General features: G+C 34.9%; 2 protein-coding genes across 4 annotated transcripts in view; both read right to left on the minus strand.

Annotated features, from left to right (window-relative positions):
* Positions 1-19,889, minus strand: part of LOC145664955 (uncharacterized) — a 28,138-nt gene extending 8,249 nt beyond the window's left edge. The window contains exons 1-2 of one of the 2 annotated variants that reach the window (XM_081732091.1): positions 18,961-19,889; positions 128-702 (exon numbers count right to left, since the gene is read on the minus strand). In XM_081732091.1, the coding sequence (XP_081588217.1) occupies positions 693-702; positions 18,961-19,730 (780 nt within the window). In that variant the 5' untranslated portion in view covers positions 19,731-19,889 and the 3' untranslated portion in view covers positions 128-692. Of the gene's footprint in view, positions 1-127; positions 703-18,960 lie in introns of those variants that run through there. The other variant, XM_081732090.1, reaches the window with a different exon arrangement.
* Positions 1-21,578, minus strand: part of LOC145664959 (sodium-independent sulfate anion transporter-like) — a 398,697-nt gene that overhangs the window by 170,535 nt on the left and 206,584 nt on the right. The gene's annotated exons all lie outside the window — the stretch shown is intronic.

Genomic DNA, 21,578 nt, shown 5'->3' on the forward strand with positions numbered 1-21,578 from the left:
GTCTTCTTTCCTTAGTGCTCTGTTCAGTGTAGAAAGTAAACATTGTACTGTCCGAATAGGGAATGAAGAACTTACAATGTAACACATTCCTACAAAGATCTACGAAGTAGTAGTAACAATACGAAAGTACGAAGTAGTAGTAACAGCATATATTTAACTGACGAACGGTATCAGGACATTATAAATGAACTAAATATTGCGAAGTCTAAGAAGAAAAGATCTTACACATTATAGACTGCTGAGGAGATACGACATTAGGGATGTACGACAAAAGAGAAGGTTTCTTCAAAATATAAAAGTGTTCATTCCATATGGATGCAAGAACGAAAAACGTTGCACTGAAGTGAAGCCTTTGTTTGATTTGTCCAACCAATGAAGAACAGTATTTATCACAGAGACGTTGAGAGATCACCATGTGAGGCTCTATCTGGACGCAAAATGAAGATTGGACTTTGCAACTCAACTCTTCCCAGGGAAGTACTGGATACTATCAACACTGAAGAAGCATTCGAAATAATTCTGGAATCCATGCATGAAGGTGATCGCTCTCAAGAAAATAATCGTCCAGATGAAGCTCCGATTAATATCACTTTAAATCAAACTTCAGCGTCTACATTCATTGATATTCCTCTGCTGCTACTGCAACCTTTGTGGGGAGTCACTTGGCGAAAATTTTGGGCAAGATGCCAAATCTATGTAGGCCTAAACAATAAGAATGCTAGAAGTTACACAAAAATGCTAAAAGAAACATCAAGCAAAGAAAATAAATAAATAATAATAATAAACATTCCGACATTAAATTTCTTATGGTTACTGAGGGCACTACTGTTAGGATACCATTACTTGTAGTAGACAGAAGTTGTGCAAATATTTCCCTTAACATCCGAATATAGTTTTCTATATGATAGTCTGCTTTTTATATTTTTATGTGCGTTAAAACGCTGTCACCAAGAGAGAATAAATTATGTGATAAATGATAACCTATTTTACTATAGCACATGCCGTCCCATTTTGATCCCAATTATACCATATAGTTCCCGGGATTATCGGGACGATGAGTAGACATCCTATGGACGTCCTGCAAGGATTGTCCTAAAGGATTTCCACAGGATATCCATGGGACCTCCCGGATGGAACAGGAGATCCCAGGGAAATCCCACGCCAAACATATCTAGGACCACATTATCCCACGATTTACCAGTGTACATTTCTTTGAGTTCCCGTTGAATATCCCATTTTCCGGGATATTAACGGACATCTGTATATCCCGTGGAGGTCCTATGGATGTCCCGGGAGCAAATTCGGATGGTCCCAGGATGTCCCGTTGTTCATTACGGATGTCTTGGATGTCCGGTGCACGTCCGTGTACTATGTGGGTATATTTGCTACTCTCTTTGCCCAAAGTTTATTTGGTATTATAGAGAGTTCTTACTGTTGTGTACATTCTTCAGGGAAATTAGGTAAAACAGTAAACTATCTTCAGTATTCTCCTTTCTTTATTCACTCATAGTCCATTCACTCATAGACTCATAGTCCATTGCTAACTCCTCCTCGACCAACTTGAAGTACCAAGTATTTTCGATACTTTAATGCACCCAAGCCCAGTGGCGGCTTCAGCGACTAGGCTGGCAGGCACAGGCCTATCCAAAAATTTTGAAAAGTATATAAACATTAAAAGATACACTAACGAGTAAATATATTTTCCACTATTTATATTAATGGTAGATAATTATTTAACCAATAGCATCAACCATTACTGTAAAAGTAATTTCCTACTGTCATTAACCAATCAAATGTGTATATGTATCCTTCAGCGAGGCAGCGGGCCTACTCAAAATTAAAATCCTAAAGCCGCCCCTGCCCAGGCCTAACTAAGGATCTTATCATTTTTCGGCTCGAGGGTGAGAGGAGAAAGGAAGGAGACGACAAATAATCGAAAACATCCGAAATTAGAGTCCAGTCCATAACTTCTATTGTCACTGAAATGAATAGTGACTCTCCCGATACGGTTTAAATCCAAATCCATCCTCTTTGGTCATGGGAAGGAGTGACATTTTAGATTTTTGTTATTACGCTTTCATTGAAACGTGAATTCTAAGGGGGGAAGGAGTTCAGATACTTTCCATAAACCAATCCTCTCCATAAGGGCATTTTAGGTAGTAAAATACATAAAGCAAATATAATTCAAATTATTCAGAGATTCGGTTCCAGGTATGTAATAACAATTAGGTTAGGTTGTGTTAGGATAGGTTAGGTTACATTAGAAATCTAATCTATCCTAACCTTTTGTATTTAGTGTGTATTAATTAAACTGTCAGATATCGTCACTGCAAAGTATTTCCTTTACATTATTAATATTCGTTTATTACTCAACACAACACTTTACATTATGTATTACAGGTTACAAGTTGCGCAGAATCTATAGTGGTATACATACATAAACGAACCATCTTCAAAGGGGAAAATTTGCAGTTATTTGTCCTACACTTTAACTTTCGATTTCTTGGAATTTACTTTTCGTGGCTTAGCACCCTCTGTCGGTCAGTCCTTCAACTATATGAATAATGGTTAAAGTGCACTTTGAGCAGAACAAGTGATTTTATCACACGATGTGGCATTGGAGAAGGAATAAAACCAAGGTAATTTGTACGTAACAAGCACGATTCGTTTAGTCAAGATTAGGTTAAGTTCGGTTCGTAATAGATTCCTATGAATGTTCTGCTAAAAGTGTACTTTGAGCACTTTGCCAGAATAATGATTCAGATACTCAACAAAACTTAAGAATATAATTTAAACTAAAAAATATATGAGAGTATGCATTTATATTCTTGTTGGTACCTCTTTCCACCTCGCTTTACGTACATAAACTCATCACGATAATTTCAAAGTTTGTTTTTCATTGTTTTCAGGAATTGCATACAGATCTTGTCTGATTTGCAAGAATAAATCACAAATAAGGGAGTAAAAGGGAATAAAATCTTCCCATGCTATAATTTTTTAAAGTTTGGTCCACTAGATACACAAAGGAACTAACACACGACATGAAAGTATAGATCTATCACGATAGACCACAGGAGGATCGTGACATTGTGCTTGAAACATTACGTAGCTCTTTGACGTCTGCGCTCCCATCCAGACACTATTAGTGTACTTTCTACAGTACTCTGTCTCATTCAGTATCATGTCTCGACGACTGGTACCAGTTTGAATGCTGTGCACCGCCTCCTGAGTAATTTACTATTAACACTTGTGGATACACGACAGCGTGTGGAATGGTGTCTCATTCAGGCACATGGAATCCTCATGAATGACAGTGGATCGTCCTTAGTAATGACTGTTAATTCTGCAGTACGACAGATGACCATTGCGCGTGTGGTGTGCCCGCTTTGGGGAGCGAGGTTACATCCAACTAATATTGTGAAACGGCACACTGACATTACTCCCGGCATCGTCATCGTAGTATAGGCACATTGACACCTTAAGTTTTTCGGTCAACTCTCGTAGTAATTCGCGGAACCTTGACGACACAACGATACGTAATACGTGGCTCGTATCTGTATGTGTTATCCCCCCAAGCGAGCACACGCTGATATAATCTTTCAACAAGACAACATACAGCCATATATGGCTCGAGCGTCTATCGGCTGTCCACGTAATGTTGATGTTCTTCCTTGGGAAATGACGTCACATTGTTATAATTTGCGAAATGACACGCAAGAATTAAACCACAGAACCTTTATTGATAATCATAATTTTCTGCAAGTCAAGTGCAATAGCGATCAGAGAATACAAAATTCTTCTACTCACAACACTGTTGTCATTATATGTATTTTGAAAAACCCAACTTACAATACCAACATATCCCCTCGTCAATGTTGCAATTTTGATTTTAACACAAATTCAACATCGTACAAAACTGTTTTATTTTTACGCCTTGCAGTGGTTTTGTTAACATATCAGCTACCATTACATCAGTTAGACAATATTGGAATTTTACCTCTTGTTTACATTCCAAATCACGAATAAAATGAATTTTTACCTCTATGTGCTTGGCTTTGGGATTTATTTTGTCACTACTTATTTGTTTTAGACAGCTTTGATTATCCTCATTAATTACAATCGTTCACAAAAGCTTTCATACAAATCACTCAACAGATTTTTAAGACATTTTGCCTCTTGACAAGCTTCAGACATTGCAACATATTCTGCTCAAGTAGATGACAATGTAACAAATGACTGTTTACGACTTGCCCAACTAAAATACCTCTGGCATATTTAATATAACCGCTGCTTGATTTTCTGTCAGTTAAATTGCCTGCCCAATTTGCATCTACAAACCCTATTAGTTTGCTGTTACATTTTTTCTTATTACCCAACTGCAATTTGAAACATTTGGTCCCTTTCAAGTATCTGAGAGTTCTTTTTACTTCAACCCAATCTTGTTGAGAAGGATTATTAGTTTTTCTACTTAATATGGAAACACTGTCAGCAATATCTGGCCTACTATTATTGCTTATATACAATAATGCGCCAATAGCCTTTTGATACAAACTTTCATCAACTTTACTTAATGATTCTACACATGAGATATTTTTAATGTAACCAGGATCTAATGGAAATGTTGATGTTTTGGCATTTTCTAGCCTAAACCTTTTTAGCACTTTATTGATGTAACTTTCTTGCGAAATCACAAAATATCCATCAACATTTCGAGCCCTAAGTACCTGTTCAAATCGCCAAGACAATGAATCTGAAACTCTTTTGCAAGCAACTGCTGTTTCATCAATAATCCTGTTATCGGTACAAGCTATGAATACATCATCAACATATATTAACACATACACATTTGTATTATTTACTTCCTTGGAATATAAACAAGGATCTGACTTTCCCCTCCTGAACCCATTATTTAGGAGGATATCATTTATCTTTTTATTCCAAGATCGAGCAGCCTGTTTAAGACCATATATGGTCTTTTTCAATTCACATACAAGGTTTTCTTTACCTGGTTGTTCAAAACCTTCAGGTTGTTTCATGTAAATTTCTTCTTGTAAGTTGCTATACAAAAAAACTGTCTTTATGTCATAATGTTTTACTTTCATTTCTTTTTCCTGCTTCAGTAAGTAACAGACGCAAAGTGGTTTGTTTAACAACCGGTGCAGAAACCTCATCATAGTCTTCCCCCAAGACTTGATTGATAAAAACCCCTGTGCAACAAGTCTAGCCTTATATTATAAACCTTTGCTGTCATATTTTCTTTTAATTTATAAACCCATTTGCTACCTAATGCTGTTTTCCTTCTGGTAATTTTACCAAATCGAAAGTTTGATTTTTGTGCATATAACTAATCTCTTCTTTCGTTGCCATCTTCCAGTTTCCTTTGTCCGTCCTACTCATAGCTTCATGAAAGTTTCTTGGTTCTTCTTGTCATTACCACCACCTTCTCTGGCATACCTGTCAGGTAGTTTTCCTTTGGTGGAACGCGATGATCTCACTGTCTCTGCTCCTAAATTGTTACCGGTACAAATTTCATCTTGAGCTCTTTCTTCGTGGTAACTACCGGTAGTTCCTGAGGTTTCCAGAGTTTCACATGCTTCACCGTTATTTAAACTTAACGGTACAAGGCCATCATCTTCGTCTTGTAATACTGCATCCTCTTTGGGATGATTTTGTGTGTCTATTACAGTAAGAACTTCACAGGTTGGTACTTCATGCGATACATTCTCAAAAAACTAACAGTCCCTACTTATCACTACTTTGTTGTGACATCTAGTAGCCTGTACCCTTTTGTGTTTACTTCAACTAATCCAACTAAAATCAGTTTTCTTGCCTTGACATCCAACTTTGATTTTTGTTGATTAGGGATCATCGCATATGCAATGCATCGAAAAACCTTTATGTGTCCAAGATATGATTTCTCGCCGTACCATTTTTCATATGGTGTCACTTTACACGCTCTAGTGGGAAGACGATTTTGAAGATAGTTTGCTGTTAGTACAGCTTCACCCCAAAATTTATTTTCCATGTCTGCTTCAATTAGCATACATCGTGCCATTTCTGTAATGCTTCGATTCTTTCTTTCCGCTACACCATTCTGTTTGGAGTACACGGTACCGTTTTTTGGTAAATTATGCCCTTCTGCTTAAGAAATGCTCGTAAACTAACCGATGCATATTCGCCGCCATTATCTCTACCTAGCACTTTTGGCCTCTTCTGAAAATAGTTTTCGGTGAATTCCACATATTCTTTCAACTTTTCTTCAGCTTCATTTTTGTTTTTCAGTAAATAAATAACAGTATACCTACTACAATCATCAATAAATGTTAAAATTTACCTCTTTCTCCTTGGAGTTGGTGTTTGCATAGGCCCACAAACATCAGAATGTACCAAATCTAAAATTTCTTTGGCCCTATAGCTTCTTTCCGAAAATGGCTTTCTTGTCATTTTCCCTTGTAAACAAACATCACATATCTTTTTAGCGTCACATTGCTTTAATACTACCCCACAAATTTAGTCATCTTTAACCATGTTTCCATGTACCTTTGGACTTCTGTGTCCTAATCTACTATGCCACACATGAATACAATTGTTTATTTCTCCTTGAGTAACCTTTAACGCTTGTATATCATTAGTGTGCTCTTGTTTACAAACATCTAGTTTGTACAAACAACCGTCTTCTGTAGCACTAGCGATCATGCTGCCATTTTTCTTAATATGAGATTTATTCCCCGAAAAATATATATCAAAACCCTTTTTTGTTAGTTGATTCACAGATAAGAGACTACCATCTAAGTCTGACACATACAAAACATCCTTTACTATAAAATTACATTTTCCATTTTGCACTAAAAGTACCTTCCCCAATACCCTTGGCTACTAACATTCTACCGTCTGCCAAGTAAATTTTTCTTTTTGTATCATAGTTTAATGTTTTGAAAATTGTTTATCATTTGTCATGTGACAAGTAGCAGCAGAATCTACATGCCATTCACCTACATTTACTTCCCTTGCACTAGCCATAAAACATGCATATGCATCTTCATCTTCTTGTATTCCTTGTGAACAATGCGTTTCTACAATCACTTCAGTAGCACTTTGCACTTTATTTGCCCTGGAAAATATTTTCTTTTTACTACGGTAGCTTTAAATTTTGCACAATCACGTTTGAAATGACCTAGTTTTTTACACCAAAAACACATTTTTCTTCTTTTCTTTGCACTTTCTTCTTTGAGTCCACCTTCATGGCAAATTCTTCATTCCTGTTGTGACCTTGCACTTCCTTTCGCCTCTTGTACTCGTCTATGAGCTTTCCTTTGACTAATTCTAGTGTTTTATCTCGTTCCTGGACGTGTTTCTAATGGTGATATCAAAGTTTCATAGCTGTCCGGTAAACTGCATAATAGCATCGTCACTACTAAATGATCGGCCAATGTCTCTCCTAGTCTGGTAAATTGATCCACGATGTTTAACATACTATTAATATGTTTTTCCATGTCACCATTTTCTTCTAATTGCATACGACACAGTCTTTTCAGCAGAAACACCTTGTTTGTCAAAGTCGATTTTTCATGATACGACCTTAAGGCTTCCCAGTAGTCCCTTGCACTTTCCTGTCGCCGTAAATGAACTAACTGATTATCTTCAACTAGCAGTCCGATCGTTGCTCTAGCTTCCCCATCCTTCTTGCACCATTTTGCATCAGGAGATTCCGGTTTTGGCTTTTGTACATTTCACAGTTCTTCTTTCATGAGAAACAACTGCATCTTATATTTCCAAACACTGTAATTGCTATATTGTTTACCTTTGGAAACAAAATTTTTGCTGTGTCCGCCATTTCGTACAAGTTTTGAGCCAATGAGAAAAAAACGATCGATCCTAATGACTGCGAGACATCAAAATCACAGATACAATTTTAACAGTTTTAAACCACTTCGTTTACATTTTCCTTGTCTTCACCGACATTTCACTGGGTTTAAATACTTATCTCTCTGGAGCCCATAACCAATGTTATAATTTGCGAAATGACACGCAAGATTTAAACCACAGAACCTTTATTGATAACCATAATTTTGTGCAAATCAGGTGCAAGTACAATAGCGATCATAGAATCCAAAAGTCATCTACTCACAACACTGTTGCCATAAATGTGTTTCGAAAAATCCCAACTTACAATAACAACATACCTGAGCTATCTCCAATGTAACACGTTTGGAAACAGGACACCAACTACATGATATCAAGACACAGTTAGAGCAGCTATGGACTGGCTTGCCCCAAGGAACGATGTAATTATACGACTCACTTCCAAGCCGCATTAACGTATGTATCCGTCCCAGACGGGATGCTATAACTAACTGGCATGTAACACATGTCATACTCGTACAACTAAATACGTTAAAGGATGTATCTCATATTGTAACCATTGCAACAAAGTTGGATGATCTTGCAACCCATATCAATATAATTCGGAAAACTGAATGAAACTATTTAATAGGGATACAATATTTTCATAAAGAACTTCAATGGTTACTTAGATTGACGATTAGTTCCATCACCTAAGATATGGAAATTACGGGTTTGATTTCTCTTTGACAATACATGTAGTTTGGATTTCACATCAAACTATAATTACATGCAGGCCGGTAGCCAGCCCAAAAATATAGGGAGGGCCCGGCTCAAGTTAGAGGGAGACCGATCCAACCATATTATAATTCATCACCATATTATAGTTGATTTGCAAGCATACCATGAAACTTTAAGGGGGAAGCTCCCCTAGACCCCCTCGATACGGGCCTGAATACATGAATGGGTGAGTAGCTAACGCACGTTTTTTGTGCGTGATATTTCATGTTCTTTTACTGTATTTGTCCCGGATACAAGCCTAATTAGTAGTTCAGATTCCACAGTAAATAGTACTTTTTAGTACTGTATTTAGGCCTACATAAATCCAAACAATGCTTTCTTGCCGGAAGTTGCTCAAAAGTATCGGATTGACTTGCTTCAGTGACATAACGTGTGACTCAGAGCGATCTTTTGGGAAAAGACCAAGGTCACAGTGATTCTGAATAGTGGACGTTTGTAGTGAAAGGTCTGTATCTGATTTAATTCTGAGTGCAGTTTTATTGTAGGTTCTGAAAATATACCCAGTTTATGCTGTAGATCTTTTTTTAAATCGTGTGTTAAAAAATATGGGCTTAGGTTTTGAGATTATACCCGGTTTATGCTGTAGATCTTTTTTTGTAACCGTGTGTTAAAAAATATGGGCTTATCTTGGCCTCATAATTGTCTTGGATGGAGAAGTATACGTACAATATACTTAATTCCTTCCATATGTAACCCACCGTTTAACGGCTGTTTACATTATGTTTAGGTTGGCTCCCGTATTGTAATGTTTACCGGTTGTTGTGTTGCGTTAAAGTTGGTTCTTGTATTGTAATACTGCACCCTAGTGCTTTTAGAGATTTGTTCTAATGTTAATTTATTTCCGTTGCCAATAAAATAAATGGCACAAATGTGATTAATTTGATATGAGATACGCAAACACACCAATAATTTACCACGAAAATTTCGAACTGTTTCTTTCTATAATTGTTTCGCGTTACTGTAATAATTCCACTCATGTTATAGCTTAATATAGTGAAATTTAATTTACACTTTTACTCTACCTCAATTTACTTTACCTCATAGAAATATCAATCCAGAACTACGATTGTAAGAAAATTTAACTTCTCATGCTATTTCGCTCTGTTGCTTTACGTCGTTCTTTTGTTAAGAACATAGCGATCATTTCGGTTACGACCGCAAGAGGGCATTTGAATCGCTATACGTGAACCTAACATCGTCAAAATGGCGATGCCGCAACCAAATTGGAGAAAATCGTTGCGATGGCAACGTCAACGATTGCAAGAACTAACTAGGTGTGTTTTAAAAGACTTCATTACATGATTACTTCCAATACTCAGGAGATGTTATTTAATAGATAAAACGACTGCTTATTTATCTAGAGTTTTGTATAGTAACAGAAGGAATATAAATTTGTTTTTGTTCGTAGTCGACTATGCAATATTAAAACCGCTATTATTAAGGTCTGGTGACGCGAGTATGATGACGCAATGAAACGCCGTTTTACAGTGTATAAAGACTTGGAAGTCAACCTAGTATAAATTGTTAATTGGGATAACCTGAGTTATTTTGGAAGAAAGGAAACACTGAGGAGTCTGACCGAAGTAAAATTCATCAAAACCAGTTTTGGCTAAAAGCCATCGAGTATTACTTCCGCCATTACGAGTGATATAAAGTAATGGGCAGGAAGTATAGTGGTTGAAGTTCATTTCGTCGGCTAATAGAACCAATGTCCCATATTTAATAGGACGTGGGACTAATACCCGAGGAGATCAGTTTCGACGTGTAAATAAACAGGTTTGACAATCTAGTCTATCCTGTGAAGCCAGAGATCCAGGTGACAAGGACCGAGAGGACTATTTTGTAGGAACCTCCACTAACTTGGTAATATCCATCCATTTTATTTTGTTTTCTTCTTGTTTCGATTATAAACAGAATCACGAATTTACCAAATGGAGTGCTTCGAAATAAATATGTGTAATTAAAACGAAGGGCGTTACGCGTTTAGACAGCTCATCACGTTTTTCCACTCATAACAAGATGTTATAAGCATATGTGATCAACTCGCTAAATTTAATATATTTGATACGTATAATTGAAAAATTGTTGGTGAACTTTACTTTGAGCGCACCGCTTGATATTAATGTGTCTCTAATATTTTCCCTGTGAGATATTTCTTTTAATTGTTAGATTAAGTAAGATTTTCACTGTAAGATGTCATTTTGAACGTGTGCCCCATTAAATAATGTGTTTAGGTTACTTAGGTTAGGTAAGATTTAAATTGAACGTGTCCCATAATATACATCTACCTTGATTGTTAGGTTAGGAAATTGAACTTGTGTGCTTACTGCTAAATAATGTCCTTTTGTTTTGTCCCATGATATATTTTGGAAATTATATATTTCAATTGCTTGCTTAGGTTAGGTAAATTGAACTTGTGTGCTTACTGTTAAATAATGTCCTTTTGTTTTGTCCCATGATATATTTTGGAAAATATGTATTTCAAATGCGTAGTTTATGGCTTTATATAGGTTAGGGAATTACATTCTGAACGTGATTTCGTCTATGTAACTTGTATTTTTAAATGTCAAAGGGTTTTAGGTAAGTTAGGAAATTTTAGTAAATGTGCCGCTTTCCATTGATGTTGTCTCATGATATGCGAGTGCATACTCGGTCTGTGCAGATTTCAGCTAACCTCAAGTTGTAGTTTTTTTTTATTATTCGAATATGCTTTCGTGCAAGACTCTGTTTTGGGCACATATTTAGTTTAAAGGTGCCATTAACGCGTTATGAAATTTATTACATATTTGCCTCATCGGAAGTTAATATAGCTGACTGATGTTCGACTTTATTTATAAACATATACTTAATTACGGTTATTCAATTTGTCGTTCTTAAACACAATTTGTGAATTTATCATGTGTCCATTGCTCTTAAGAATTAATGACATTATATTGTGAAGTTAAAATTGATAATAATGTTGATAATGACGTTCTAATCTCTCATAAGATATGTAAACCCTGTCATAGAGAAGTAGAAGTAGAACATTTTTTTTTCATTTGTAAGTATCTCATCTCATTAATAGTAGATTTTTTTTGTAGATGTATTATGTACTGTTGATATATGCTACTTACTTGTCTTAAAGTATAATGAGAATGTAGTAGCAGTCATGTAGGGCTTATGTTGTCGCCTCATTTAAATTAATGACAGGGTTATAAATTATGAACGTCTACTTAGTAATAATAATGTCATTTTGTTAAATGAGTAACTAGAGCGTATGGACCGTTAGTTCTTGAGTGATCACGAACTGAATCTGTATCATGAAAGATATTGAAATTTGAGAATTGATACAATGTTTATATTGAGTCAATGTAATAACATAATATCGTAAGTGGTTTGAACATACTGTGATGTAGGCAAATATTTAACAAACGTTATTCTGTTTCTCCTGATACTTGTTACAATGTAACTGTTGACTGATTGGCACAAATAAACAATCACGATAAATTTGATTTTATAATTTCGAATACTGCTCATAGAGTTAAGCATATGCAAGTCTGATCTTATTTTTTTCTTCGTTGAATTTAAGTTAACGACGTTGAGTCTTCTTTCATTTCGATTAGCCACTAAACAAGAATCTGAAATCTTTTGATAAATTTGTTGCGCATGTTTGAATTGATTTTTTTTTCAATGCCCTAAAGTGGTGTTGTTATAATTGACGATCCAATCCAGGATTTGCCTGATATGTATTCATTTCTTTTATGACCGTAAAATTGGTTTGTTTTAATTGGCGACTTCAGCTTCAGGATATTTGTTTACTTGATAAAGTATTCTGTTTTGTGTGCTAACTGAGATGAAATGTAAACAATGAGTGGATATAATGATAATGAGTTGTTGGACGCGTGACTGCTTTGATGTAAATAGATAATGTTAAGTGATTCTGTCAGTGACGATCAGGAAGTTCAAGCTTGTGTTTATTGTCAAGAAAGCTTATATCGAAATAATGTGAAAACGATGGCATGTGCGAATTGTAGCAAAGAAGTTCACTTTGACTGTTTGAAACTATCACAGCCCGGAGTTGAACAAAGTATTAAAGTAGATTCATGCTGGGTTTGTGTTCCATGCCCACAACGCATAGTCAGTACTATGGATGAGTTATTCGGTGAAATAATTTCTGATGTGAAAGCGCTTAAGCGTGAATATTCATATGAGATAAAAGCGCTGAAAAATGAATTATCGTCCAATATGTCAGTCTTTCGAATGGAGATGTCACCAGTATCAACAGTTAAGAATGATGAAGTAACGGAACTCGCTACTACTAAACTAGAAATCAGAGCTATGGGGTTATGTGAAACTGATAGTGTTGAAGGCACAGATTTACAATTAGCAAATAATAATTGTTGTGATGTCTTAGATAAGATAAATAATAATTTACAAAATAATATGGCTGCATTAGGAGCGCCTGAACTTAGTTCTCATTTAAATGTTATTAATGATGATGTAACTAATGAGACTGAGGATTATGATGAAGTAGATGTAGATTTAGATTTAGTATTTAGTAGTAGGTATAGGATATGTGTCAATAAATATTTGTTATGTGAGCCCCAGATAATGCGCGATAAGGTTAACGATAGCTCTTTTAGGTATGTTTATTATGAAAGAAAGAAGTATGATGGGGTAGCGAATGGTAGTCGAGTGAAAAATATAAAGCTTCATATACTAAGTAGTGACGATGTTGATACTCCTTTTGATATTGATGACAAAAGAATGGATAGATTTCGAAAAGGGAGAAAAGATGTAAGAAACCCTAATGGGATACCTAATACAGATGCTAATGTAAATAGATCGAAGCTGTTTAGGTGGCTAATAGGGAATTGCTCTAGCCAGGGGCGGAGACATACGTTAACCGGAAAACACTGTTGGAAGTGGTTAGAGGCACTCCATAGGATAAGACAGGCAAAGATATCACCACCTGTATTAGCTCCTCCTATAACTGAATTTGTAACCGTGACTTTTTGTTTTCTTTTCCTTTTGTTGTGTTTCTAGTAGTTTAATTTGTGTTCATGATGTTTCGTGAATAATGTAGGAGGTAAAAGATTATATAGATATTCGATAACAAAATGGGAATTTAGAATCTTGATCTAGAAACTTCTCTTTTAGTGGCTTTATTTAACCTAAGAACTGAAAATTTTGTAAAAGAACGGCAAGTTGAGTCAAATTCCTTTAATTAGTGGGAATAATAATTTCAGTTAAAAAAAATATATTGGCTAAACTCGCGGAAAAGAATATTTTCTTTTTGAAAAGGGATTATTAGGACTAACTTTGAATATTCAGGATTGTTTATGTATCAGTATAGTATGTGGTATCAGAAATGTATAATTTAACAGTATAAACCTACCTGTCAGTTAATTCCGTTCGGGTCCAATGATGATTCCTGTGCTTTTTTCCTTCAAACGTACTAATAGGGACTCCGATCACATCTTCGTTATATCGCCGTATTCTTTGTTGCAGCGAAGCTGGTTAGTAACAATAATAATAATAATAAAGTTCCCATTTTGTTAGCTATTTTGGTCTTAATACGGGAAAACAGATCGAGCAGTTGTCATTAAAGGAAAGCGATGAGTGCTCGACTGAACTTCTCTCCTCGAAATAATATTTTGAAATTAAAATGCATTCATTCCGAGACGAAGTGATTTTGTACTGCCTTGTTTAAAATTTATCGACGTACTTTGTTCTGAAGGAAGTACCGCGAATCGAAATATAAATAAAATGTATCCTGAACACAAGAGCTGAACTGAATCTCTTCATTTATAATATTTGGAATTTTTTTAAAATTCTTTTCGTGCGGCTAAGCTCGACTTGTGTCCAGTGTACATTTAAAGTATACCGGTAATTATAGCTAAAAATGAAGGCTGAACTATTAATAGGTTCGCTTCTCTTTACGATTTGTGATGTGCTTTAGTTCTAAGTTGGACGAACCCGTTATTCATTTGGAACAACTTTTGAAAATTTTTAACCTTTGGGAATTTTGCACTAAAACTAAGAAAAAAAATTAGGTCCTTCTTAGGCATTCTTTCTTGGCGAAGGAAATTTATTCCTCAGTTCGCCGCTCTAACAGCGTCATTTTTCGATTTGTTAAAGAAAGACAAGAAATATTGTCTAACTGAGGAATTGTTGAATAGATTTCAACAATTGAGAGAATTCTTGAGTGAGCCTCCAGCGCTCAGTCAACCTAATTTCGACCAACCGTTTCACTTATTCTCAGACGCGTCATTATATTTAGGTTGGCTCCCGTATTGTAATGTTTACCGGTTGTTGTGTTGCGTTAAAGTTGGTTCTTGTATTGTAATACTGCACCCTAGTGCTTTTAAAGATTTGTTCTAATGTTAATTTATTTCCGTTGCCAATAAAATAAATGGCACAAATGTGATTAATTTGATATGAGATACGCAAACACACCAATAATTTACCACGAAAATTTCGAACTGTTTCTTTCTATAATTGTTTCGCGTTACTGTAATAATTCCACTCATGTTATAGCTTAATATAGTGAAATTTAATTTACACTTTTACTCTACCTCAATTTACTTTACCTCATAGAAATATCAATCCAGAACTACGATTGTAAGAAAATTTAACTTCTCATGCTATTTCGCTCTGTTGCTTTACGTCGTTCTTTTGTTAAGAACATAGCGATCATTTCGGTTACGACCGCAAGAGGGCATTTGAATCGCTATACGTGAACCTAACATCGTCAAAATGGCGATGCCGCAACCAAATTGGAGAAAATCGTTGCGATGGCAACGTCAACGATTGCAAGAACTAACTAGGTGAGTTTTAAAAAACTTCATTACATGATTACTTCCAATACTCAGGAGATGTTATTTAATAGGTAAAACGACTGCTTATTTATCTAGAGTTTTGTATAGTAACAGAAGGAATATAAATTTGTTTTTGTTCGTAGTCGACTATGCAATATTAAAACCGCTATTATTAAGGTCTGGTGACGCGAGTATGATGACGCAGTGAAACGCCGTTTTACAGTGTATAAAGACGATGGCTTAGGTCGGCTCCTCAAAACGTAGAAATTTCGTAATCAAAAGTATAAAATTTTGGAAGTCAACCTAGTATAAATTGTTAATTGGGATAACCTGAGTTATTTTGGAAGAAAGGAAACACTGAGGAGTCTGACCGAAGTAAAATTCATCAAAACAAGTTTTGGCTAAAAGCCATCGAGTATTACTTCCGCCATTACGAGTGATATAAAGTAATGGGCAGGAAGTATAGTGGTTGAAGTTCATTTCGTCGGCTAATAGAACCAATGTCCCATATTTAATAGGACGTGGGACTAATACCCGAGGAGATCAGTTTCGACGTGTAAATAAACAGGTTTGACAATCTAGTCTATCCTGTGAAGCCAGAGATCCAGGTGACAAGGACCGAGAGGACTATTTTGTAGGAACCTCCACTAACTTGGTAATATCCATCCATTTTATTTTGTTTTCTTCTTGTTTCGATTATAAACAGAATCACGAATTTACCAAATGGAGTGCTTCGAAATAAATATGTGTAATTAAAACGAAGGGCGTTACGCGTTTAGACAGCTCATCACGTTTTTCCACTCATAACAAGATGTTATAAGCATATGTGATCAACTCGCTAAATTTAATATATTTGATACGTATAATTGAAAAATTGTTGGTGAACTTTACTTTGAGCGCACCGCTTGATATTAATGTGTCTCTAATATTTTCCCTGTGAGATATTTCTTTTAATTGTTAGATTAAGTAAGATTTTCACTGTAAGATGTCATTTTGAACGTGTGCCCCATTAAATAATGTGCTTAGGTTACTTAGGTTAGGTAAGATTTAAATTGAACGTGTCCCATAATATACATCTACCTTGATTGTTAGGTTAGGAAATTGAACTTGTGTGCTTACTGCTAAATAATGTCCTTTTGTTTTGTCCCATGATATATTTTGGAAATTATATATTTCAATTGCTTGCTTAGGTTAGGTAAATTGAACTTGTGTGCTTACTGTTAAATAATGTCCTTTTGTTTTGTCCCATGATATATTTTGGAAAATATGTATTTCAAATGCGTAGTTTATGGCTTTATATAGGTTAGGGAATTACATTCTGAACGTGATTTCGTCTATGTAACTTGTATTTTTAAATGTCAAAGGGTTTTTGGTAAGTTAGGAAATTTTAGTAAATGTGCCGCTTTCCATTGATGTTGTCTCATGATATGCGAGTGCATACTCGGTCTGTGCAGATTTCAGCTAACCTCAAGTTGTAGTTTTTTTTTATTATTCGAATATGCTTTCGTGCAAGACTCTGTTTTGGGCACATATTTAGTTTAAAGGTGCCATTAACGCGTTATGAAATTTATTACATATTTGCCTCATCGGAAGTTAATATAGCTGACTGATGTTCGACTTTATTTATAAACATATACTTACTTATGGTTATTCAATTTGTCGTTCTTAAACACAATTTGAAATTTATCATGTGTCCATTGCTCTTAAGAATTAATGACATTATATTGTGAAGTTAAAATTGATAATAATGTTGATAATGACGTTCTAATCTCTCATAAGATATGTAAACCCTGTCATAGAGAAGTAGAAGTAGAACATTTTTTTTTCATTTGTAAGTATCTCATCTCATTAATAGTAGATTTTTTTTGTAGATGTATTATGTACTGTTGATATATGCTACTTACTTGTCTTAAAGTATAATGAGAATGTAGTAGCAGTCATGTAGGGCTTATGTTGTCGCCTCATTTAAATTAATGACAGGGTTATAAATAATGAACGTCTACTTAGTAATAATCTTAGTAATAATAATGTCATTTTGTTAAATGAGTAACTAGAGCGTATGGACCGTTAGTTCTTGAGTGATCACGAACTGAATCTGTATCATGAAAGATATTGAAATTTGAGAATTGATACAATGTTTATATTGAGTCAATGTAATAACATAATATCGTAAGTGGTTTGAACATACTGTGATGTAGGCAAATATTTAACAAACGTTATTCTGTTTCTCCTGATACTTGTTACAATGTAACTGTTGACTGATTGGCACAAATAAACAATCACGATAAATTTGATTTTATAATTTCGAATACTGCTCATAGAGTTAAGCATATGCAAGTCTGATCTTATTTTTTTTCTTCGTTGAATTTAAGTTAACGACGTTGAGTCTTCTTTCATTTCGATTAGCCACTAAACAAGAATCTGAAATCTTTTGATAAATTTCTTGCGTATGTTTGAATTGATTTTTTTTCAATGCCCCAAAGTGGTGTTGTTATAATTGACGATCCAATCCAGGATTTGCCTGATATGTATTCATTTCTTTTATGACCGTAAAATTGGTTTGTTTTACATATTACAACGATTGATTAGAATACGATCAGTAGGGATAAACTATTAATTAAATATAGCATTCATTCATATAGAATTAAAGCACTGTTGTTTATTTTTTAAAAATAAAATTAACTTGCGTATTAGTTAATAATCATTCCGTAATGAAAACTTTTTTAATCAATAGTTACTAACATATATTATATTGTGAACGAATTAAATCTTACTTAATTACACTACAATATTAAAGCAGATCACGGGCATCTCTGGCAATTGGGACGAGGGGGACGCGTCCCCCCAATATTTTGAAATACAAAATATTCAATATTTTATTCTAATTTAATTTATTTATTAACGACAGAATATCATATAAATAATGATAATTATATTTATTTAGAATATAATATTCAGGCTGTGAAACGATTGTTATCGATTTCTTGATATACCTTAGGGTGTCCGTGAAAGTAAGCAGAAAGGTAACAAATGGAATCGAAGCTGATAAACAGGTTGAGCATTTAAATCACTTTCTTTGATGTCCCCCCCCCCCAAATTTTGCATGCCAGAGACGCCAGTGAAGCAGATAATACATAACATGAAATATACAATAAAAGCAATAATACCAACTAACTCTCTTAAGACAAACTTTCAAGATGCAATTAATTATATCTAACATTCATTCTCAGAGAATTAAACAAATGTTGTTTTCTCTTAGAACCGTAATTAATTTTCGCCCATTGTTTGTCCGCTAATAGTAATCATTCCATAATAAAAACAACTTTTTAAAAATCCATAGTTACTAATATATATCTTGCGAACAACTAAAGTTTATTAATTACTCTCACTATAGTAGAAAAGCAGATAAGAAACAATATGCAATACACAAAGAACGCAATAATTACAACTCTTTCATTAGGAAAAGAATTAACATTATTAATTTTATTGGCATTTACTGTTAGGTAATTAAATTTACCTGTAATTGTGTTTTAAGTGTAAACACTGACTTCTGTTGTCCATATGTCGGTTTAAAAATGGATATAAATGTCCAATTTTCAAAAATATCGCATTTTCATCTTCTTGTTGACCACATCTTTCATGTGTGATGGCTATTCCTGCAATTGCTACCGTCAAATAAGGATTCCACCATTGCACAACTAATAGAGGTGCTCCTGGAGCATATATGCACGATGCGTATGAATTAGAGTAACATATCACATGTTTTCGCTGACTAAAATTTGAACAGTTGTTTACTTTAGTACTATGTCTGAAAGATTCTGATTGGACAGTTTGATAAAATGGCACAATTTGAAATAGCGATCTATTCTGCCTATACCAACCAACAGTGACAAAAAATGGGTTCGACTGGTTATAGTCATTTGTCTCACAAGTGATTTTTACATGTAATTTCATACTAATAGACGTAAGGAGTTTCAATAAAGCGATAGCACCAAATATAACAACGTCAAAAACTCCTTCGTGCTTATAATTTTTATCATCAGGATTAGTGATTACTATGTCTGGATAAATTTTGATTTGATTTATATCAATAAGATTTGATCCTTCAGTCACACACTCCTCAAGAGTTAGTATGAGATCAGATGTGATGAAAGTACCAATGCAAACACTGCGATTTGGAAAAGTCCATATTTGCACAACGAGTTTAGATAAGTTTTGTGTATAAGGGTAACTACTAGCACCACAAATCAAGAAAATAATTACGGAATGACTCAAACTTTGTTTCATTTTTATTTATCCTTGCGTTTCGCACCTCCTTTAATCGTGCACTTCTATCTATCTATGCATCTCCCTTGCGGGAGATTTTAAAATTAAAGTCACAGCACTAAGTCCAAGTTGACTGTCTAACTTTAATCGAGCACATGTTTACTGCTTGCTTGTCCTTTGATTTTCTCTTTCTTTTTTTCGCATGAATTGAGGTTTTATATTTTCAGGTACAGACCTAGAGACTAGTCACATACATCACCAAAGTAATGTCATTATCATTAATATTTTTTTGTTTCTCCAACAAATTAACAAAAGAAATTATAAAATTGACATATACTTTTTAGTTGTTTGTTCTCAATATACTCTATAAGTAGTTATAAATCTAATGAAATGTAGTTAAGTATTCAATAGAGGGAAACAGGGGGTTATGAAATAGGGGTGGGGTTATGGAATCGTGGCTTATTGCCTCTGTTGTGAGCTGTACACTCACGGGGATAAGCGAACCTGTGTTCTCGAAGTAGCTGCATGACGTGATAGTATTGCGCTAGTTGTTACTACTGGATGACTTCCTGCAGTTCGTCTTTTTTAAATTTGCACCTCCAAAAAACTTTTGCAGGTAAGTTTTCATTACTAATTTCATATTATGATTTTGCAAATTAAACGCCCAACTCTACAGTAGTGTGTGTTCCTTATGTTGTGCTTCTAGAGAATAGAACGAAATGTCGCTTTGTGCACGATTTTTTTGATGTCTGAGTATTTTACAAGTTGGCCATGGGAGGTGGTTATGGAATATTTCTATTGTTCATAATGCCTAGTCCTCTCCCAGCTGTGTGAAAACGACCAGCATAATAATAGACCTCCAGCATAGGTTTGTGAGTCCAGTACTGTATTGTTAAGAATTTTTTTTTAAAAAATGAAAATGAAATCTTTGAGTTTTACGTCCCGCGGTTAAGAAATTAATATGATCAATATTCTAATAGTATATATGAATAGATCTATTACAGCTAAATCAGTGCAATGTTTATTAGAATTTACGCTCAAACGAAAAGAGGTTCCACTGATTTCATTTCTGCAGATAACGAAGTTGCATCTACTTTACGTCCGGTGGACGAAAGTTTCTTCTGCAAGATATTTCGGAACACTAGGACGACGAACCTGAGGAGGTAGAACCGATTCCAGGTTAGTAGATTTGGTAGAGTAGTATATGTCTAGTTGAGAAAGACTAGATATAGGCCTAATAGGGGTCTATAGTACACTAGACGTAGATCGCCAGCGAACCATTTCATAGAAACTTACAGTTGTAATTGATTAGTATAGGCGTTGTTTTTCTTCATGCCCAGAAACTTTTTGTATCACAAAACAGTGGCGATTGCCATGGACGAAATTGTCTCACAGTTTAACTTGGATTTCAATAAAAATGTGAACTCTACAGTATGTAGCTACTATACATATTTCTGGATGAATAGAATAGATTATAGACTAGTCTATTAGAAGCGGTAGATTAGATTGGATTCTTTTGGTCGTTAAAACTGCTCATGAACAGTTCTTTCAACAATATATTGCTTTGCTGAAAGAGTTTCTCTCTTATTTTCAGGACAGTTATCTTCGACAAACTCATTTAGCACTCCCTATGACATTTCACTACCACCATTACAGAAACGGAAACTATCTACATGTGGACGCCCAAGGGTCTCAGCTTATGTTCTTACTTCTTCGCCACACAAGGAACACGTAGCACGTTGCGTGAGAGACGAGAATCCAAGCGTCGCCCTGAATGACTTTCTAAAAGGCGTGCTCCTCCGAAGAAGGCGAAGAGGTTAACAGGACCATCTTCATCTACTGACTCTAATAGTGAATCTGATGAACTGC

Source organism: Thermobia domestica, chromosome 11 (genome assembly GCF_964235325.1).
Source record: "Thermobia domestica chromosome 11, izTheDome1.hap1.1, whole genome shotgun sequence".
Classification (NCBI taxonomy): Eukaryota; Metazoa; Arthropoda; class Insecta; order Zygentoma; family Lepismatidae; genus Thermobia; species Thermobia domestica.